At 42.7% G+C, this 23,896-nt stretch overlaps 1 protein-coding gene across 1 annotated transcript in view; it reads right to left on the minus strand.

Moving 5' to 3' along the window:
- Positions 1-4,754: 4,754 nt before the first annotated feature.
- Positions 4,755-23,896, minus strand: part of LOC142173493 (glucose-1-phosphate adenylyltransferase large subunit 1, chloroplastic-like) — a 77,749-nt gene continuing 58,607 nt past the window's right edge. Inside the window, exons 2-3 of the mRNA XM_075239091.1 lie at positions 5,027-5,118; positions 4,755-4,916 (exon numbers count right to left, since the gene is read on the minus strand). Coding sequence (XP_075095192.1) covers positions 4,755-4,916; positions 5,027-5,118 — 254 coding nt within the window. The remainder of the gene's footprint in view (positions 4,917-5,026; positions 5,119-23,896) is intronic.

A 23,896-nucleotide genomic window follows, 5' to 3' on the forward strand; every position in this document is an offset into this window, starting at 1 on the left:
AACAGCAATTTGATATCTTTTAAACAACAACAACGACGACGACAACCCAGTATAGTCCCACAAGTGGGGTCTGGGGAGGGTAGTGTGTACGCAGACCTTACCTCTACCCCGATGGGGTAGAGAGGCTGTTTCCGAAAGACCTTCGGCTCAAGCAGACGAAAAGAGACAATATATCAGTACCATCAATAAAAACCTGTAAATAATCACGACATTGCAATAACCAGTGAATAAATGGAAAGCAGAAATAATAACCAGTAAATAACGGAAGAATAGTGAAAACACAACACTGGCCACTAGCAGTCTAAGATTAAATCCTATCAGCCTAGCCTCACACTGGTAGACTAAATGAACTCAACTACCTCCTAACCTACAACCTTGACCTGCACAACTTCCTATCGAGTGCCATGTCCTCGGAGATCTGAAGCTTCGCCATATACCGCCTGATCACCTCTCTCCAATACTTCTTAGGCCACGCTCTACCTCTCCTCGTACCCACCAATGCCAACCGCTCGCACCTCCTTACCGGGGCATCCAAGCTCCTCCTCTGAACGTGCCCGAACCATCTGAGCCTCGCTTCCCGTATCTTGTCGTCAATGGGAGCCACGCCCACCTTCTCCCGAATATCTTCATTCCTAATCTTATCCATCCTAGCGTGCCCGCACATCCATCTCAACATCCTCATTTCTACTACTCTCATCTTCTGGATATGTGAGTTCTTAACTGGCCAACACTCAGCCCCATACATCATGGCCGGCCTAACCAACGCTCTATAAAACTTACCTTTGAGTAGCGGAGGCACTTTCTTGTCACACAAGACTCCAGATGCTAACCTCCATTTCATCCACCCCACCCCAATACGGTGTGTGATATCCTTGTCGATCTCCACACCCCCCTGGATAATCGACCCAAGGTACTTGAAACTGCCTCTCTTGGGAATGACCTGCGATCCAAGCCTGACGTCCATGCCCGCTTCCCTCGGCTCGACACTGAACTTACACTCAAGATACTCCGTCTTCGTCCTGCTCAACTTGAAATTGTTAGACTCAAGGGCTTGTCTCCAAACCTCCAGCCTCTCGTTAATGCCACTCCGCGTTTCGTCAATCAGAACAATGTCATCAGCGAATAACATACACCATGGCATTTCTCCTTGAACATGGTGTGTCAGTGCGTCCATCACCAGAGCAAACAAGAAAGGGCTGAGCGCAGATCCTTGGTGTAACCCCATAACAACCGGAAAATGCTCAGAGTCGCCTCCCATTGTCCTAATCCGAGTCTTAGCTCCATCATACATGTCCTTAATCGCCCTAATGTAAGCAACCAGCACACCTTTAGCCTTCAAGCATCTTTAAAGAACCTCCCTAGGTACCTTGTCATATGCTTTCTCCAGGTCAATATACACCATGTGCAAATCCTTCTTCCTATCCCTGTACTATTCCACCAACCTCCTAATAAGGTGGATAGCTTCCGTAGTAGAACGACTCGGCATGAACCCGAACTGGTTATCTGATACAAACACCGTCCTCCTCACCCTCGCTTCTACTACCCTATCCCAAACTTTCATGGTATGACTCAATAATTTGATACCCCTATAGTTGTTGCAACTCTGGATGTCACCTTTGTTCTTGTACAACGGAACCACCGTACTCCACCTCCACTCGTCTGGCATCCTCTTCGTCCTGAAAATAACATTAAATAACCCAGTCAACCACTCCAAGCCCGCTCTACCCACACACCTTCGAAATTTGACCGGAATCTCATCAGGCCCGGTAGCTCTGCCCCTGCTCATCTTACACATACCCCCCACGACCTCCCCAACCTTGATGCGCCTACAATACCCAAAATCGCGGAGGCTCTCGGAATGCCCCAACTCACCTAGCACAATATCCTGATCCCCGTCTTCATTCAAAAGTTTTTGAAAGTAAGTCTGTCATCTCCGCTTAATCTAGGCCTCTACCATCAATACACTACCATCCTCATTTTTGATGTACCTCACTTGGTCCAGATCCTGGGCCTTCCTCTCTCTCGCCTTGGCCAACTGAAATAATTTCTTCTCCCCGCCTTTGGCTAGCCGGAATAATTTCTTCTCCCCGCCTTTGACCCCTAGTTCCTCGTACAGACGACTAAAAGCCGCAGTCTTAGCCTCCATGACCGCCAGTTTCGCCTTCTTCCTAGCTACCTTATACCTTTCCCTGTTCGCACTCCTCTCTACCTCGCATGTACTCCCAACTAGCTTTAAGTACGACGCCTTCTTCGCTTCCACTTTACCTTGAACTACTTCATTCCATCACCAGTCGCCTTTGTGCCCACCAGCGTAACCCTTCGAGACTCCCAATACCTCTCTCGCTGCCTCCCGTATATAATCCGCCGTCGTCGACCACATAATGCTCGCGTTCCCACTGCTCCTCCAGACTCTCACAGCCGATAACCTACCTTCCAACTCCTGAGCTTTATCCTTAGTCAAGGTTCCCCACCTGATCCTCGGTTGAACTCGTGCAGTCTTCCTATTCCTCTTCATCATAATACCGACGTCCATCACCAAGAGCCTATGTTGCGTCGCAAGGGTCTTACCCGGGATAACCTTGCAATCCTGACACAACCCTCTGTTGTACCTCCTTAGGAGAAGATAGTCAATCTGAGTCTTCGCCACCGTACTCTGAAAAGTAACCAAATGGTCCTCCCTCTTTGGAAATTTAGAGTTAGCAATCACCAGCTCAAATGCCTTTGCGAAATCCAGCAACGAAGTACCTCCTGCGTTCCTATCCCCAAAACCGAAGCCACCATGCACCTCGCCATAGTCGCCTGCAGTCGACCCAATATGACCATTGAAATCCCCTTCTATAAATAACCTCTCTACAGGCGGAATACTATGCACAATCTCATCCAACCCCTCCCAGAAGCGCCTCTTAACCTCCTCATCCAAGCCCGCTTGCGGCGTATACACACTCACGACATTTAGGGTACTCTCTCTAACCACCAACTTAATAGACATTAACCTATCATTCACCTGCCTAACCTCTACCACAGACTCTCTAAGTTCCCTATCCACCAGAATGCCTACACCATTCTTACCCTTCAGGACTCCAGAGTACCATAACTTGTACTCGTCTGCATTCCTCACCCTCGATCCTACCCACCGAGTCTCTTGGACACACGCTATATTGACCTTCCTCTTCTTCAGGATCTTTGCCAGCTCTATAGACTTACCCGTCAATGTACCTATGTTCCGGGACCCAATTTTCAACCTATAGGCACCCTTGTTCCCCTTACCTCCCCTGCCTCCCATCCCATCCCCTAACCCCTGCCCCACCCCGCCCTGCCTCCTGGCCTCCCCGAGGACATGACCTTACTCTACCATCCCGAACTACAGCCACTATACCTATAACAGACTAAGGAGAATCACTCACTCGCACTAGGCAAACGAACTAGACTAGGAGAAAACAAGTTGCAGCTAATAGAATGCTTAACACTAATGCAAACTAAAAAGAAGGCGATTTAACTAACACAAGGAAAGAAGATTAGGAAAGCGAGTGGTACCAACTCTCGAGAATAGAACCTGGAGGTTGTCTTGGTGCACACGACGCTGTTGCGGCACCTGGCTTGTTCACGTCCAATTTTCCATCGCCCCTTACTGCTACTCGCCCTAGCAACCCTCCTATATTTGCGCATCCGTTCTTCGTTCGTCTCCAATATCCACCACGTAATACCTGAAAGACACAACAAACCCAAGACCAAAACAAAAAAAAAACAAAGGGTGCTGCCTCCGCTACCACCGATGGAGCCCTAACAAACGCAAAGAAGAGGAAAACAAGAGAAAAGGAGGGGAAACAAGTGGGGGGATATTTGGTCTAACACACAAGTACAACGAAGAGGAAGAAAAGAAGGAAAGAAAGGTAAGGGGAGAGGGATAGGGGCAGACGAGAGGGCAGTGAGATAGGGAGGGGGAAAAGGGATCTTTCCGAGAACTAGGACGAGAACTAGGAAGTGAGAGGGCGACCAGACGACCGTCACCGGCGTCGCGCCGGCAGTGGGGGGAGAAGAACAAGAAGGGGAAGAGAGTTGGGGGATGTGAAAGAGATGAGGGAAGAGAGATGGGGATGTGAGAGAGATGGGGGAAGAGAGATGGGGATGAGAGAGATGGGACTTACCTTGAGGGGGAGTGGTCGCCAGTGTCTGTGCTGGTCGCCGGAAGTGAACTAGCCGTTAGGGCTGGGTGAAATTTCGGGGAGAGAGAAAGTCGCAGAGGAGAGAGAAAAAGTCGCTGATCAAAAGAGTACAAAGAAAAAAAACCATATCTTTTAAACAAGGGAAGGAAATATTTTCATTCAAAGATTTTGACCAAAACTCAAAGCCATCTAATAGAAGACCTTACATTCAATCCTAAGGAAAGTGCACCTGGTATCACTTCTCTTCTGAAGTCATCAGCCATGGATGTTTTATATCAGAAGTTTTATCATGGCATTTCTATTAGCAACATAGATATCTATGCTGGGGAAATTTTCATGACCAATTTCATTGAATTTTTCTGACTTTTGCACCTGATATTACGCACTCAATCTTGTTCATACTTTTCTTAGTAGTGTGAAATGATGTGATGAGACAAAAGGAGACTAAAGATGCTATCAAGGAATAGGAAGATATGAATGAAAAAGAAAAAGAAATACGCTGTTGTGTGGTTTGTCTTTGAACTCAATAACTTAATTTATAGAATTCACTAGGAAAGTTCCAATTTCTGTATGCTTGAACAATTTTCTGCTTCAAACTGCAACAGTTATGTCGGCTCTGTTGTTTTGGCGGGCTTCTAAGAGTTTCTGGAAATCCGATAAACAAAGATGGTAACCACGAGGGACTAAAAACTCCTCACTGGATACTCCTCTAGTATATACCAGCAAACATCTTCTTATAGCATCAGCAGTTCCCTGGGAATTGAAGAAATCACAGAGAAGATAAGGTTCGGTATACTTCTAGAAAATATCAGTATCACAAAGTTAACACTCTGATACTGATTTTTTTTTTTCTTTCTTTTCACCTGAAACCAGCCCTCCCTTTCAGGACTCTGAAAAGCTGCAATGCTTCGACTGAATGCGTCATTGCCAAGGCCGGCACGAGAATAAGCTCTTGCTAGGTGCGAATTCAGTAAATTGAGTAAGTGCGTAAATCTTGGTTATATTTCTGTTAATATAGTTGCTAACAACTTCACCATTGCATATTAGATGTAGTCAGCAAAGTGGCTCAACAATGTGTTAACCAGCATTAGAACTTCTAAATTACAACTTATCTCAAAATTCACCGTGTCAAGACGTTAAGATTGGGAGAGAATTCTGTGCTAGGCCATTGGCCAAACTTTACTCACCTCATAAATGAGATACATACGTAGTAGTTACAAGTGAGCACAAAAGAACCAATATATAAAGTTGAGTCTATTTTGTTTGCTATCTTACCCTGAATGCTCCTCCTCAAGCTAGAATGTTGTATACATACATACATATCGGTATGTATATTATTATTATTATATATCCAATGTGCGTAGACAACTTGTTACAACTGTAATTTACTTTACTGGGGGATTTCATAATAATATCAGCCGATTGATCATTGGAACTACCAGATGATGTTATGAAACATCTTGGGTTAGTAACTTCTCTCGAACAAAGTGAGTTGATTTCAATGTGTTTAATTCTTATAAAAAAACTAAATTGTGTGCTATATTCAGGGGTAACTAATTATAACAAAAGACTTCCATAGAATGACGTTAGTGTACTCCTAACTCCTCTAGAAAGTGCTTCTACCACAATAATTCATAGGTAGTCACGACTATAACTCTATTCTCTGCTTCAATACTTGATCGAGCAAACACATTTTGCATTCTACTGTTCCAGGAGATAACATTTTCTTCAAACAATATACAATACCGCAGTGCAATGTGTATTAGTTTGACACTCCATAAACTAACTATACAAGGAAATATCAGAGCACAGCCCGGTTATAGTGGATTACAGGTCATGGTTCTAAGTCGTCCATTTCTTATATTAAAGAGATTTGTATTGTCATCTGCTTCATTACCGCTTTCGTGGGTATTATCCTTGTTCAAAATATGCATTGAAAGATTACCAAAATATTGATCAAGATGAAGAAAACTTGTTCAGTTATCGGATAATTTTCCAATACAGTAATTAAGATGCTCTTTGGGCATGATGAGAAGTTACTTATCAGTACATTTACTTTTTTGCCAATCCTCAGATTCTTATCAAAAATTGCTTTCCTTATTTCTGAGCTTCTCCAATTCCTATAGGAATGTGGATTTCCTCGGTCACCACTCTGCACAACTAAGTGGCCTTTAGTCTTTACCCAAGAAACTGAAAGTATATCTAGCGCATGATGGATAAAAATCAAAGGTGTAAGTTTGAGGGATCTTGCTCAAGTTTCTGCTTGTAAGTGAACTGTATTTTTGTAGTTACCAGGTTCTTATTGTAGCCATCCAATCAATGCAAATGAAATGTGTGCATGCGTCTTCTTACTTGGTAGGTATTACATCCCAGTATGACAGTATCACAGTTCTCCTACCCTTATCCTCGTGCCAACTACTGTAGCTGTGATTTGCATCTCTGATTTCATAAAACAGAAAATAGCAAAAAACAAAGTTTATTACTTTGATTGTTTATATAGTCTAGGTTCTAGTTAACTTTCTAAGTTTTCTCTAATATGAAAGATAACAATGATGAGCTGAGAATGCAACCATATCCAATAGCGGGACATAATTTTATCAAGAGTTGGTAGCAGGTGCGAAGGCAAAGTATATAGAGGAGAATTTCCGTCATAGAAGCTGCAACCAAATGTGAAGTTTTGTATTAGCTTTTGAGGGGACCTATTCTAGGTGACATTAGTAAAGGAGTAGTGTGTGTTCATTCTTTGAGCTATTTGAAGGTACTAACTTGTATGCCTTGTTTGTTCCTGTGTTGATATATTTGCCTGGTTGTATGCTTCGATGCTTCTATGTCCTTTCTATACCCGTCGAATTTGTGTACAAATACCTAGTTTGTTTAGAGGAAAAACCGGATTAAGTAAGAATAAAGCAACACTTCGACATCTTTTAAACTAAGGAAGGAAATTGTTTTGTTCAAAGATCTTGTCTGAATCTCAAAAGCATCCAATTGAAGATATTATGTTCATTCTAAGGAAAGTGGCATCAGCCATAGGAAGTTATTCTGTCAGAAGTTTTATCATGGCATTCGATTAACAACATAGATATCCACGCGTACCATGTTGGGTAATGTGAAATGGTACGGTGAGACAGAAGGAGACTAAGTATAATATCAGTAAACGTCAAGCAAAAAAGAAGACATATTCTGTTGTCTTGCTTGTCTTTGAACTGAATAACTTGATTTTGAGGATTCACTAGGAAAGTTCCTACATCTTTATTAACACTGCCGCTGTCTTATTGGCTCTGTTATTCCTGTGGACGTCTATGAGTTTCTGGAAGTCCATTCTATAAACATGATAACCGGACTCCTCTTACCCTTTAGAAACTACAAGAAAATAGAAACGTATGTACAAGGAACCATACAAGGCAGTTGGCTAGATTTACATAGACCTGGTTGGCTGGAGGAAATAGAGAATAATGAGATTGCTGTGAATATGCTCCCATTTAACTGGGCAGGTTCTGAGGGATGAGGGCAAATAAGACAGAATTGTCATTTCGGTAAAAGCTTATAGATAGTGTACACTTGTGGAAATTAGAATAAGTTGACCAGGGGAATTTACACGATGAGTCCCTCAAATGGTCTTGGTTGGTCCATGACTCTATGGTCAACCAATACAAATACAAGAATGCAAATGGCCTTGATTGGTCCATGAGTCTATGGTCAACCTATACGAATGAGCCCTCAAATGGTCTTGATTGATACACGAGTCTATGGATCAACCAAGGCAAACAAAGGGACACTCTATGTGATAACAACAAAGTAGTGTGATTCTATAAAGTTAGAAAATAAGTTAAAAATATAAGTACATAATAACACAAGCTATTAGCTAATTTAGATGAGGGAAAAAACTCACATCATCGAACTTCACAAAATGGCCTATCTATGCCACTCGTTAATAGTTAGACATAAACATGCCACCGACATTACCATTTTGGGCCACATATACCATTACCCCTTAACGAAACCCTACTACTATCAGATTTTGTCACCTGGCATTATGTAAATCTATCATTACTTACCAGCCCCTCCCCTCAATCCCTTTTACGAGTGGCATATGTAAGCCATTTCGTTAAGTTTAATGGCATATTTTATTTTCTCAAGCCACCACCACATCCCAATCACTGTTAACATTCTAAATTTTATCATGAAAACACATACATAATCTTAATTCACGTACTCATATATATTTTTCATACTAAACAACACCTCATTAGTGTACTCTCTTTTAAGCCCTTCTCTTTGTTTTTTCCCCTAAACAAATCTTATGTCCTTTTCCCAAAAGCCACCACCCCATCCCCAACCACTGTATACTCTCTTTTAATCCCGTTTTTTTTTTTTCTCCTTAAATAAATTTTGTGTTTTTAATCCTTTTAAAAGCCATAAAGTATGTGAAAATTTTGAATGATGTAGAATAGGATTAGATTCATAATTCAACTAGTTTCTTGATACGCGCGTCGCACGTGTTATTCCGTACAAGCAGTAAAAAAAATTTAAAATATTATTAAAATATGTAAAATATTACAGCAAAATTTCAAAAGAAAAAAATACAAGCTAAAAATAATAAATAGTTTTAGAGATGTAGTGTTGAGCTCAAATTAACTGGATGGCTCTACGAAGATCAATAATTATATTTAGTTAGACAAGTGTATTTTATAATTACATAAATTTAGTTGTTATGAGTTACAAACATATAATATGACAGTATATTTCACCTAATATTTCATTGTAGATATTGTTCTTGAAGTTGTTCTTTTGATGTTTCAGCGAAATGATCCGTGCAACAAATAAAAAGAGAAACTAATACTTATTTGTACATGATATTTTTTTTTAAAGAATGGAAGAATTATATGTTTGTAAAATTTTGTGAACAATTAAGTAAGAAGCGATTGACAATAATAAAAACATAACAAAAATAATTTTTGTTTTCATAGTTATGCAAAATTATACAAGACTTTTGAAATATTAATGGCAAAAGGTTGAGGGAACCAAAAGGTTTTGTACTTATTTATAAAGGTATAATTTTTTGAAAGGTATCATAGTCACGTAAGTTTATAGGGTTATTTTGGTCTTTCACATTCAACTTTTGATCTTCATGCTTATAATATAGTATGATTACTAAAAAAGTCTAGTTTTTCCATATAAACTAATAATGGTATAGTATAAGTGATGAACTTTGTCCTCTTGTAAATTACGTTATAAGTTTATTACATAAAATTTAAAAAGATGGAGTATAGGAATATGATTCTAAAAGGTTGATATTCATGCATCGAATGATAAACAGAAAAATAACATAAGTTAATTTAGTCACCCAAGAGAGTTATGTATTATAAGAAATTGGAAAAAGGATCAAATATGCCACTAAACTTAATAAAATGGCTCACTCGTTAAAGGGGGTGAAAGGGGAGGGGCTGATATGCCATTGAAGGGTTTAGATAATATTACATGGTAAATTTAGTAGTAGGGTTTGTTAGATAAATAATGGCATATAAGGCCTAAAATAATCACGTCAGTGACATGTTTATGTCCAATTATTAGCGAGTAGTGCAGATAGGCCATTTCGTTAAATTAGATGGCATATTTGAGCCTTTTTTCCTTTTAGATAATGACATGAAAAAATTAATGAATTGACTCATTTTAATCAAACTATGTAATAACATAAGACACTAACTACATGATAATGGATTTATCGTATAACGCTTAGGTATTTAATATTGTTAATATGAAAAATTAGCTTATGGTTAGCATTGAGCAAGTCATATATTCATATAAGCTAGCTAATGTCTTGTCTTATTATATAGTTACATCAATAACTTATTTTTTAATTTAGCAAAATCAAATTAATTTATCATTATCATATTGTGTATACGAGTAAAATCGGGCTCATAGTACACCCCGACCTTTGATAAGATAAGCCAAGCTCGAGACATGATGATAAGGAAATGAAACCAAGGCAAAGGTCTCATCGAGTCAGAGTCCGGGGGCATGACGCCCACCCTCGAGAATATTGGAGTCATGGTTCGGGATCGGTCCTAGCCTTGAACGACTTCGAAGAACATTGTCGAGAAATCAAGCACGACCAACAGAAGGCCGTAATATCCGTGACCGACCGAATTTTACGGCGGGGATCTCGGCACGTATCGATGAAGAACCGGCAATCAGTTAATCAGAAGATTTTTTATCTTTTATAGAGTTGTACCTAGAGTAGGACTCCCCTACTACATAAAGGGGGTCTAATAATTCATGACACATATTATAACACGCATTCCAAAGCAATACATTACTATTTTACCGTTATAAAAGCTCTTTTTCTTGTTCATCAATATTGGCCACTGTGAGCCCGAATCGAGGGTGAACGTTACACTAAGGCTGGAATCATCCTCCCCGCGTGGCTTGAATTTATTATACCTTTACTTGTTCATTCTAATTCAATTTATCATTTTGTATCAAATTAATCCGCATATCCTTAAAACCACTTACAAATTTAATTGTTATCCGATTTTGAGGGTAAACAGTTTGGCGCCCACCGTGGGGCTAAGGATAATAGTGGTAATTTGATACAAATTCCCATAACACAACCTATTTTACACTTATTCTTTGGAGTGTCTTTAATTTCAGGTTAAAGTTTGAAATGTCGAACTCCCAGTCTGCCCCTCTAAACGTAAATGCTGAGTCCGGCTACCATGGAGAGAACAACAATGTAGCACCCGGTAATGAGGTGCCCCCTGTCGATCTGAACGGAGTTCCAGGCGCGGACCCGATCGATACTAGCTCGCATGCGGACATCAATGCAAATTTGTCTACCGATCTTGAGAAAAACATCCACACGGAAGTCTGATCGATTGCCCAAAATACGCACGAAAGTGAAGGTGATGGGATCAACTTGCGGGTGATATTCGAAATGCTATAGGCTCAACAGGCAGCGATAACTTAGTTGCAGAACCAAAGTCGCGCCCCGAGAAGAATTGAGCCCGAGCCGTCCTGGGAAGTCACCCGCAGAAATGAACCGGTCACGGAGAAATCGAATGAAAATGAATTGGGGACCAACCCTGAGATCATAAAGATGCTCGAGGAGCTGACAAAACGGGTAGAATCGGGAGAAAAGAAAATCGAAGCCAATGACATAAAGGTGGAAACCTACAATTCCAGGGTCGACCAAATCCCGGGAGCACCACCGATATTAAAAGTCCTGGATTCCAAGAAGTTATATTCAAAAACCTTTTCCTCTGAGCGCAGCTTCGAAGCCGATCCCTAAGAAGTTTCGTATGCCCGAGATTCCTAAGTACAACAGAACAACCGACCCAAATGAGTATGTGACCTCCTACATGTGCACCATCAAAGGGAACGACTTGGAGGATGATGAGATCGAGTCTATCCTGCTGAAATAATGGCATATAAGGCCTAAAATAATCACGCCAGTGACATGTTTATGTCCAATTATTAGCGAGTAGCGCAAATAGGCCATTTCGTTAAATTCGATGGCATATTTGAGCCTTTTTTCCTTTTAGATAATGACATAAAATAATTAATGAATTGGCTCATTTTAATCAAACTATGTAATAACACAAGACACTAACTATATGATAATGGATTTATTGTATAACGCTTAGGTATTTAATATTGTTAATATGAAAAATTAGCTTATGGTTAGCATTGACCAAGTCATATCTTCATATAAGCTAGCTAATGTCTTGTCTTATTATATAGTTACATCAATAACTTATTTTTTAATTTAGCAAAATCAAATTAATTTATCATTATCATATTGTGTATACGAGTAAAATCGGGCTCATAGTACACCCCGACCTTTGATAAGATAAGCCAAGCTCGAGACATGATGACAAGGGACCGAAACCGAGGCAAAGGTCTCATCAAGCCAGAGTCCGGGGCATGACGCCCACCCTCGAGAATATCGGGGTCATGGTTCGGGATCGGTCCTAGCCTTGAACGACTTCGAAGAACATTGTCGGGAAATCAAGCACGACCAACAGAAGGCCGTAATATCCGTGACCGACTGGATTTCATGGCGGGGATCTCGGCACGTATCGATGAAGAACCGGCAATCAGTTAATCAGAAGATTTTTTATTTTTTATAGAGTTGTACCTAGAGTAGGACTCCCTTACTACATAAAGGGGGTCTGATAATTCATGACACACATTGTAACACGCATTTCAAAGCAATACATTTCCTTGGCCATTCATGAAATAGGGAACGGACATCATTTACCCCCTGCCATGGGCACCCGGTAAGGCTCAATTTATATTATTTATGACTGACTATTTTTTTAAGTGGGTGGAAGCTCAGGCATTTGAGAAAGTTAGGGAAAAGGAAGTTTTTGATTTCATTTGGGACCACATAATATGCCAGTTCGGAATACCGGTCGAGATCGTGTGCGATAATGGGAAGCAATTCATCGGCAGCAAAGCGAGCAAGTTTTTTGAGGACCATAAGATCAAAAGGATCCTATCAACACCCTATCATCCTAGTGGGAACGGGCAAGCGGAGTCCACGAACAAAACCATACTCCAAAACCTCAAAAAGAGGTTGACCGACGCCAAAGGAAAATGGAAGGAAATTTTGCCCGAAATCTTATGGGTGTATCGTACGATCTCAAAATCCAGTACCGGGGCCACCCCGTTCTCGTTTGTCTATGGTGCCGAAGCTCTAATACCTGTCGAAGTAGGAGAATCGAGTCTCAAGTTTCGGTATGCGACCGAAGAGTCAAACGACGAGGCCATGAGTACGAGTCTGGAACTTTTAGATGAAAGGCGCGAGGCCACCCTTGTTCGGTTGGCTGCCCTAAAGCAAGGAATCGAGAGGTATTACAATCGAAGAGCCAACCTTCGATATTTCAATATCGGGGACTTGGTGTTGAGGAATATGACACTAAATACCCGAAACCTGAACGAAGGGAAGCTGGGACCGAATTGGGAAGGCCCATATCGAATTATCGAGATCACCGACAAATGATCGTAGAAACTCGAAGCACTAAACGGTGAGCGATTACTGAGCAACTGGAACATAGCCTTCTTGAAATGATACTACTGCTAAGGTACGACCCCATTCATTTCTTTCCTTTACGTGTATTACAGATTGGACTAACACTTGCAGGTAACAGTCAAGGAATGATGCAACTTTTAGGCCTGAAAGCACGCATTGCACTTTTTTTCCCTTGAACCAGTTTTGTCCCAAATGGGTTTTCCGGCAAGGGTTTTAATGAGGAAACAGTGGATCGTGCAAACTTCGAATTAAAGACTGGCTATAAGGCGGAGTCGGGGGTCACATCAATAATATCTTAAGCCTCTCTATGAACGGCCTCGAATATTGGGGGCCATCACCCTCGAATGATGATTTTAGAAAGGAAGGAAACTTTGTGCTCAAATAAGTCTGGGCTTGCTGGATAGGATTTATTGTAAGGGCGAAACGATCAAATGAACCGTGCCCACATAGACCACTTAAGCCATTACATGAAGCTTGTATACATTTGCTATCTTGTATGTTGCACACATATATGAAAGAAAGTTTCTACCTTGTAGATACATATTTTGTCTCTAAAAAAACTACTACATTTTGTTCCCTAAGGATATCGGGCCCAAGGGCCACCTCTATCCGGATCCAAGAGGTCACCCCCACTCGGGGACTGTCGTCCAAGGAAAACTCCGGCGGCTCGCGCTATCAAAGCTCGGGGGCATAAAAACCTATTAGGCAATGCCCAAACTTAAAGGCTACGACCACCCCCACTTGGGGACTGTCGTCCTAGGCAACCCCGGATGGCCCGGATATCGATGCCCGGGGTAATAAGCCTATTTGGCGATACCCAAACTTAAAATACTACGGCCATCCTAGAAATAGCTCGGAGATATCCGAACCCCGTAACCAAAACACAAGGCCTTCAAAAATTTCCAAACCGGTTTAAAAGGCTACCCTCGACAAAATTCAAATCTAAAAATTTCCAAGTAAGCATTTTTGGGGAAAGCTTCTGGTCATACCAAGCCCCTGTGAATCTTAAGCAAAATTACTTCGAGAACTAGCCTTGTTCGAACCTCCGAACAAGACCTTATTATTACATGCTAAGGCATTTAATATCTTTGCAATTTTAATGAAAAAAGAAAAAAGAAACAAGCTTGAAAATTGTCGAAGGTAAAAGGAGCCTTGTATATATGTATAAATCTTTACAAAGGCCAAACGACCTCAACAAAAAAGTACAAAAGTACAAAAACAAAAGAAAACTCTACAAAGCACCTAAGCGGCATGGTCCTCACTGGAGGTCGCCTTATCACCGGGACCATCGAGGTCTTATCCACCCCCGGAACCCTCGGAGCCTTTCTCGTCCTCGGGTATGCCAACCTCTTGGCCTCAGCCTCGAGCTTCTTAACATTTTCGATCTCAGCCGATAAGTCAAAACCCCGGGCATGAACTTCTTCGAGGGCTTCTCTTTGGGACTACCACTTCGCGTAGTAAATGATGTGTTTCAGGCGGTTATGGGCTGCCTCAGCATCAGCTTTGTACTGAGCCACCATCTCATTGGCATCAACCTTGGTTATTTTCGCCACTGACTTAGATACTTTAAGCTCCTTGACAAGGGTATCCTGATCGGCAATAGCTGAACCCAGTTGAGACTGGAGGTCTTCTATTTTTTGAGACTGGGCCTCAGCTTTCTCCCTCATCACTCAAAGTAGGGCCTCAGCCGAGGCCAGTTTCTCCCGGGCAGTCTCCTTTTTCGAGGCTAAATGATCTATCTTGCCTTTCCACTCCTTGGCCTCGACCTTGATCACGTCCATCTCGACTAGTAAGTTTGTCGATCCGGTCTATCTTCTGTTGGACCTGCGGGTTCTGACCATTAGTCACCGTGTCTAGCTCGTCATCACTAACTTCAAATATTTTTACCTATTCCATCAAGGCGGCGTGTTCTTTCTGAGCCACGTCAAAATCATCTCGAAGGCTCTTGACCTTTCATTCACGTGGAAAGGTCATCCTGTTTGTACCTATTTGTACTGAGCCACCATCTCAAGTTGGCTCAGGTCATCCTGATACCAGAGGAAGGTTTTATGGTGGAGCACCGAGGCCTGCAAATATGAGAAGAAATATTAGGATAATCAAGAACAAAAGCTGAAAAACTAAAAGGTTTGGCAACACCTTACCCGGTTCAGCGCCTGTTGTGCTTCGTTGAACAGGCATGGCATGTCCACCTCTTTCATTTTTGCCTGGTCTTCGTCGGATACCAGGCACTGGAGGTAACTAGCTACCCCGACAAGGGCGGAAAGAACCTGGGCGTCCTCCGGGATGGTGATAACGATGGATCGCTTCCGGCAAGGATCCGTGCTTGGAGACGGGAACCAATTGACCAACCTCAGGCTTGAGCTCGTCCTACCGACCTCAGAGGATGGACTCTTCCCGGCACCTATAAGTCGCCCAAACCGGTGAAGTCCTCAGGGGCGGATGAGTCCACACTGTCAAAGAAGCTTCAAAGGGGATTGTACGATCTATGGACCTCCTCATTGGATCTCTCTTTCATCGTTCAGGCTTCATCGGATATTGATTCTGTGAACGAAGGCGATCCCGTAATATCTATAACACTGAGCGGGGAAGAACTAGCGTCTTGAGGGTTCTCGACCCTCACTCCTGCATCAGCCTCACAAACTTGAGAGGGATTAGCCTCTGTCGTTTCCCCCTTGGCTGCCGCCCATTCCTCGAGCACAGATGACTCGTGGACCATAAAGAGTTCATCCTCCTCGGGCTCATCCTTGAGCCGGAGGAGTGAGTCCGAGTCGAGCACTCGGGAGTTGGAGGTTTCCTTTGGTTTACGGACCAGCCTCCTTTTTGTTTTCTTTTTCTCCGAGCTCGGGGAACTCGGAGCCCTCCTATTTTTCTTCATTCCAGCCTACCCTAGAGCAGGAGACTCAACATGCAAGTCCTCGTCTACGAATGGAGGCCTAAGCTCAACTATCTTAGGCAAACCTACAAAAGAAAATAAAAGAAATAAGAATGCGATGCTAGGGGAAGAAATTCAATGTGACTTGCTATGGGAAGGAATTTTACCATGGGAACGGGCCTCCCAACGGCCTTTTGAAAGTTTGTGCCATGAGTGCTCGGAATAGGGCATTTGTGACACAATACCCTCAACCCACTCCTTGAGCCGTGGAATAGAATTTGGAACTCAAGCAAGGGCTGCACCACAACAAACACCGATAAAAAAAGGGAAGGTAAAGTATTAAATCGACGCTAAAAGGGAGTTGTACTTACGTTATATGTTTCACCTCTCGGGGATTGACCTCCACTCGGTAGGTACCAGGTTGGCGGTCCTCACTCGGACAAAACCACCTTGCCAACTCCGATCCCGGTCCTTTTTGATGCTCGAGAATGGGGCTTTGTTGGCCTGACATACAAGCTTTATTAGTCTCCCTTGGAAAATTCGGGGGCTGTACAAGTGGAGTAGATGATCTATGGTGAACGAGCACCCATCGATTTTGTTCACAAAGAATCGGAGGAGGATCAGGATCCTCCACAGAGATGGATGAATTTGGTCGAGGCATACGTTATACAACCTGCAGAATTTTAAGATGACCGGGTCCACCGGGCCCAATGTAAAGGGATAAGTGTAAATACTTAGATATCTCTCGACATGGGTGGTGATGGCCTCCTCGGAGTCGGGGACAACTATGTCTTTATCAGCCCAGTTGCGATCCTTGCGAATTATGGGGAGGTCCTCTTCGGTAATTGAACAGATGTATATCGAGGCCTACTCACGCCGACCCTGTACGGAAGAAGGATTTTCAACCTTGAAGTCATCGGTGAGCGAACAACCCCCGGTAATGAACATCTTCAAGGGGGGTTTTTTTGCCGGTTTATCAACAACCACATCAGGGACGTTCTCCTCGACCTTAGTGGTCAGCCGCGAAGAAGAAAGAGCATCCTTTTGGGGAACAAATTTTGAGGTTTTTGCCATTGTTAGGGGGAAAGCTTGAAAGAAATAGAGAAAGGTTGAAAATGGGAGCTCAGATGTGTTGGCTTGAGTGGATGATGAGTAGAAATTTTACAAAGAACCTTAAGTAATAGGGGTAAAAATGCTAGAGAGTAATGAAAACTTGAGGGTACGAGGGTAGAAGGCTTGATGTAAAGTGAAAAATGAATGGAGGAGGATATATTTATAGAGGTTCAGTGATGTTTCACATCCTTGGGATAGCTAACCGATGGATGACACACATTTAAGGCCATTATGACATGACTGACGAGACGTTTCGGAGGTTTTTTGTCATTTTCGTCACGGCATATCGAAAAAGGAATCGGGGAGCTCATGTCGTTTCTCGTCAACTTATCCTCCGAGAAACGAGGGGACTATCTGTATATGGGTAAGAACGGGCTCATGGTACACCCCGGTCTTCGATAAGATTAGCCAAGATCGACTCATGATGACAAGGGACCGAAATTGAGGCAAAGGTCTCATCGAGACAGAGTCCGGGGGCATGAAGCCCACCCTCGAGAATATCGGGGTCATGGTTCAGGATCGGTACTAGCCTTGAACAACTTCGAAGAACATTGTCGGGCAATCAAGATCACGGCGGGGATCTTGGCACGTATCGATGAAGAACAGGCAATCGGTTAATCAGAAGATTATTTTACCTTTTATAGAGTTGTACCTAGAGTAGGACTTCTGTACTATATAAATGGGGTCTGATAATTCATGACACATATTATAACACGCATTCCAAAGCAATACATTACTATTTTTATTGTTATAAAAGCTCTTTTTCTTGTTCATCAATATTGGCCACTGTGAGACCGGATCGAGGGTTAGCGTTACACTAAGGATGAAATCCTCCTCCTCGCATGGTTTAAATTTATTATACCTTTACTTATTCATTCATAATTCAATTTATCGTTTTGTATCCAATTAATTCGCATATCCTTAAAACCACTTACAAATTTAATTATTATCCGATTTTGAGGGTAAACATTAGTTAATATCTTGTGTAGTTATGTAGATAAATTTAATTATAAAATTTTAACAAATATTTAATTCTAATGTATCTTTAATTAAATTTGTAATCCCTCGTTATTCTATATTTAAAAAATTAATTTATAGTATTTTTCTATATTTAATACTGTTAGTGTGTCCCCTAATTACCTTAGTTGATCAATCGACTCCCAGCAATCGATGGATCAAGCAAAGCTATTTGAGGTACTTATCCATGTTCTTTTCCTTGGTTGATCCTTCGATACTCATCGACTAAGACTATTTGAAGTACTACTTTCTTTATTTTCATTAATTGATCCATTGGCACTCACTAGTCAAGGGATCAACCAAGGCCATTTGAGGACCCAACCTGTAACGACCTGGCAGGTCATTCCGAGAGTTATAGTCCCATTTCCCCCATTTCTGCTTCTTTTGTGCTTTTCAGCTATATTATGATGTATCGGGTTAGTTGGTTCAAGTCCGGAGTGGATTGAGACACTTAGTCTCTAAAGTAGAAGCTTAAGTTGGAGAAGTCAGCCGGATGTTGACTTATGTGCAAACGACCTCGGATTTTAATTCCGATGGTTCCATTATTTTTGTTAGGTGATCTTGGACTTAGGAGCGCGTCCGTAATGTGATTTGGAGGTTCGTGGTAGAATTAGGCTTGAATTGGCGAAATTGGAAATTTGGCTATTCTTGGTCGGTAGTGGAAAATTTGATATCGGGGTCGAAATGGAATTTCTAAAAATGGAGTGGGTTCGTAGTGTCATTTGTGACGTGCGTGCAAAATTTGAGGTCATTCAGACGTGGTTTGGTTGGTTTCAGCATCGGTTGTCGAATTTGTAAGTTTAGAAGTTCTTAGGCTTGAATCCGAGGGTGATTTGGTGTTTTGATGTTGTTTTGAGTGATTCGAAGGTTTGACTAAGTTCGTATGGTATTTTAGGATTTGTTGGCATGGTTGGTTGAGGTCTCGAGGGCCTCGGGTGTGTTTCGGATGGGTTAGTAGGTGGATTAGCTGTTGAAAACAGGTACTGGTGCTGCTGAGGAGAGTTGCTGGTGTTTCAGGTGTTGGGAATGCGGACCGCAGCAGAATTTTGCGGTCAGCGGTGGAAGTTCGCGGGGGCGGTGGAAATTCCACAGTCAGCGGAAGGAGCTCGCGCAGACAGCGGAAAAAGGGATGCGACCCCCGGGGCTACAGGCGTTTCGCGGCCGCGGTGGGAATTCTGCGGACCGCAGAGTGAGGTTCGCGGCTGCGGACCGCGGTGAGGCGTGCGCGGGGGCGGTTTTTTTTGCGGTCAGCGAAGTTGGAAATCCGAGGGTGCACTATAAATACGAGATTTAGGATTTTATTTTCATACTTTGAACTAAAGAGCTCGGGTTTTGGTGATATTTCGAGGGATTTTCAAGCAAACCATCGAGGTAAGTGATTCTAACTCAGTTTTGGCTAAAATACATGATTATATCACTGATTTCATCATTTGATTAGTACTTTAGGGTGGAAAATTGGGGAAAATAGTAGAAATTTCATAAAATGGGTTTTGAGAGTTGAATGTCGATTCGAAGTCGAATTTTGACAAATTTGGTATGGTTCGACTCGTGAGTGAATGGGTGTTCGTAATTTGTGATTTTTACCCAATTTTTAGACGTGGGCCCGAGGGCCGGGTTTGGCCAATTTCGGGATTTGTGGTTTAAATTTATAATTTTCATATGGGATTCATTCCTTTAGCGTGTATTGATGATGATATACTGATTTTGGATAGATTCGGAGCATTTAGAGGTCGAATCTTGGGGCAAGAGCATCGCGGACTAGGGTTTTGTCCGATTTGAGGTAAGTAATAGCTTTAACTCTGGCTCTAAGGGTATAAACTCGGAGATTTGACACCACGTGATTGTTTGTAAGTGATAACCACACTAGGTTACGGGCGTGCAGGTGTGCACCGCGAGGGATTGAGACTTGGTCCGTCCCGTGAGGTTGTGAGGCCTAATGGCTATTATCTGTGGTTATGTGTTTATTTGTTGTTGAACTTGTTTGCCTTCATGTTATAGATCATGCTTAGGCTTTATTCATGCTCACATTTGTTGTACTCAGTCATAGAAATTTTATACATGTCTACCTCAGTCTCTATTATTCTTGCTGATACAATGTGATACTTGATTTGGGTTATTCTTCTTGAATTGTTGAACACTGTGAGGCTAGAGAGGGACATGACTGAGAGAGGCCGAGGTCCTGTTGTGAGGCATGATATGATAGCACAGGAGTTGTCCGTACAGCACGTGAGTTATCCGTGTGTATCCAGATATTATTATAGCACGTGAGTTGTCCGTGTGGATCCAGATATTATTATAGCAGGTAAGTTGTCCGTGCGGATCCAGATATTATGATAGCATGTGAGTTGTCCGTGCGGATCCAGATATGATATGATAGCACGTGAGTTGTCCGTGCAGCACGTGAGTTGTCCGTGTAGATTAGCGCTTGTGCTGCAGGAGCCCCTCCGAAGTCTGTACACACCCCCAGTGAGCGCATGTACCTATTGAGCGTTGAGTGCTGAGTGCGAGTGGCGAGAGCTGAGTGCTGAGTGATTGAGTGACATTGCTGTGAGGATTCATTGCTTTTGCTATTGCTGCATTTTACCGTTAATCTCTTTGTAGCATTTATTAAGTTGATGGAATTTACCTAATTATTTTTGTTTATTTTAAATTATGATAAAGAAATAACTGGATTATTCCACCTAGCTCATCACTATTACTCAATTCCTTAGTTATTTCTGTTACTTGCTGAGGTGGTTATACTCATGCTACACCCTACACTTTATGTGCAGATCCAGGTGAGTCAGAGCACGACGATCGTTGAGTTCAGGCCGGCTATTGTTTGAGACTGCAAGGTAGCTGCGAGCGTCCGTAGGACCTTTTTACTCCTTTTATCATTTGTTCTTTTGGACTGTATTGACAGTTAGACAGTTTTATTTCTTAGTTCATAGATTTAGACGCTCATGACTTAGTGACACCCCGATGTTTGGGGCTCGTTTCTGTATTTTCTAATTATAATTAAAGTTGATTTAGTTGATGAAAAATTCAAATGTTAGAAATGTTTTATTAAATCCTTATAATCGATTTAGTTGTAATATTTTGGGAAATAGGCTTGCCTTGTAACATGATAGGCGCCATTACGACCATGGTTAGATTTTGGGTCTTGACAGATTGGTATCAGAGCCTAGGTTACATAGGTCTCACGAGTTATGAGCGGGTTTAATAGAGTCTTGCGGATCGGTACAGAGATGCCTGTATTTATCTTCGAGAGGTTGCATAACCTTTAGGAAAATATTTCACATTCTTCGATTCTTGTCGTGCGTCCTGTGTATTCTAGTAACTAAACATCTGTTAGTCATTCTCTCATAGATGGTGAGGACTCATGCTACCGGTCAAGAGGGACAACCACCAGTTCAGGCCGTGAGAGGCCGAGGCCGCGGTAGAGGCCGTGGTAGGGGCAGACGTGCAACCCGTACAACAACTGGGGCAGTACCTGCAGATCCACCAGTTGTCCCAGATCAGGACCAGGTTCCTGTTGTTGATGCACCAGCTCAGGCACCACCTCTGCTTATTGTGATTCCAAACCTTCAGGAGACCCTAGCTGAGATTCTGACAGCGTGTACCGGCCTTGCTCAGGCGGTCTCTATATCGACGACCGCAACCATTTCTCAGGCCGGGGGAGGCACTCAGACTCCCATCGCTCGCACACCCGAGCAGGTTGTCCAAGGACTTTAGACACTAGAGGCACCACCAGCCCATCCGGTTGCAACTGCATAGGATTATGTGGTTCCTGCTCCTGAGGATGATCAGCGTAGGTTGGAGAGGTTTGGGAGACTCCAGCCACCACCTTTCAGTGGCACAGAAAGAGAGGATGCCCAGGACTTCTTGGACAAGTGTCAGAGGATACTCCGTACTGCTGGTATTCTGGAGACTTGTGGGGTCTCATTCACTACTTTTTAGTTTTTTGGGGCTGTACTCAGATGGTGGGAGACTTACGAGAGGCATAGGCCTATTGGTGCAGCACCCCTTACTTGGAAGCAGTTCTCCGTGATTGTTTTGGAGAAGTTTGTGCCTCAGTCCTGCAGAGAGGAGCTACGCAGATAGTTTGAGCAGCTTCGCCAGGGAGACATATCTGTGACGCAGTATGAGATGCGATTCTCGGAGTTGGCCCGTCATGCTATCTGGTTGGTTCACACAGACAGGGAGAGGATCATGAGGTTTATAGATGGTCTCACTTTTCAGCTACGGTTGCTCATGACCAGAGAGAGAGAGAGTGTCTGGTGCTACCTTTGATGAGGTTGTCGACGTTTGTCGGCAGATTGAGGTGATTAACGGTCAGATGTTTAGAGGGAGGCCAAGAGGCCTCGTGGTCAGGGTGGATTCAGCGGTGCTCCTTTTGGGGGTTAGTTCCATCACGGTAGAGGTCGTCATTTCAGACAGGCTCAGACAACTCGGCCATTTCACCGTGGTGCATCATTTGGCCATGGTTCTCATAGTCATCAGCAGGGCCAGTCATCATTTAGTGCACTACCAGCGTAGAGTTCTCATCATGCCCCGCCCACTCAGGTGCCCGCGGTTAGTTCTTTTGGGCATCAGGAGCAACAATTTTGTCAGAGGAGGGGTTGTTTCGAGTGCGAAGATTTTCTTCACATTATGAAGGATTTCCCTAGGCTATTGGGTGAGACTCCACAACAGAGTACTCGGCTGGTAGCACCAGCACCAGTTCCTCCACCGCTCGTCCAACCAGCTAAGGGTTGAGCTCAGCCAATTAGGGGAGGAGCCTAGTCAACTAGGGGTTGCCCGAGAAGGGGAGGCAGATCAGGGGGTGGTCAGGCCCATTTCTATGCCCTCCCTACTAGACCAGATGCTATTGATTCAGATGCTTTGATTACATGTATTATCTCAGTTTGTCATAGAGATACCTCTGTATTATTTGACCCTAGTTCCACGTATTCATATGTTTCCTCTTATTTTGTCCATTTTGTGGATATGCCCCGTGAGTCTTTAATTTTATCTGTACATGTATATACTCCTGTGGGCGATACTATTATTGTGGACCGCGTATATCGGTCTTGTGTGGTGACTATTGGGGGTCTGGAGACCCGAGTAGATATATTGTTGCTCAGTATGGTTGACTTTGATGTGATATTGGGTATGGATTGGTTATCTCTATGTTATGCTATTCTAGATTGTCACGCTAAGACGGTGACATTGGCTATGCCGGGATTTCTGAGGGTTGAGTGGAGAGGTTCTGTAGATTATGTACCCAGTAGGGTGATTTTATATTTGAAGGTTCAGCGTATGGTTGAGAAGGGTTGCCTGTCTTATTTGACTTTTGTGAGGGATGTTGGTGCAGAGACTCCTACCATTGATTCTGTTCCGGTGGTACGTGATCTTTCGGATGTGTTTCCTACAGACTTGCCGGGCATGCTGCCTGACAGGAATATTGACTTTGGTATTGATTTGGTTCCAGACACTCAACCTATTTCTATTCCACCATATCGTATGGAACCAGCAGAGTTGAAGGAGTTGAAATAATACCTTCAGGAACTCCTAGATAAGGGGTTCATTCGGCCTAGTGTGTCACCTTGGGGTGCACCGGTTCTATTTGTGAAAAAGATGGATGGTTCCATGAGAATGTGTATTGATTACAGGCAGTTGAACAAGGTCACAGTCAAGAACAATTATCCTTTACCTCGTATTGATGATTTATTTAAT

The sequence above is a fragment of the Nicotiana tabacum genome, chromosome 19, assembly GCF_000715075.1.
Source record: "Nicotiana tabacum cultivar K326 chromosome 19, ASM71507v2, whole genome shotgun sequence".
Taxonomy (NCBI): domain Eukaryota; kingdom Viridiplantae; phylum Streptophyta; class Magnoliopsida; order Solanales; family Solanaceae; genus Nicotiana; species Nicotiana tabacum.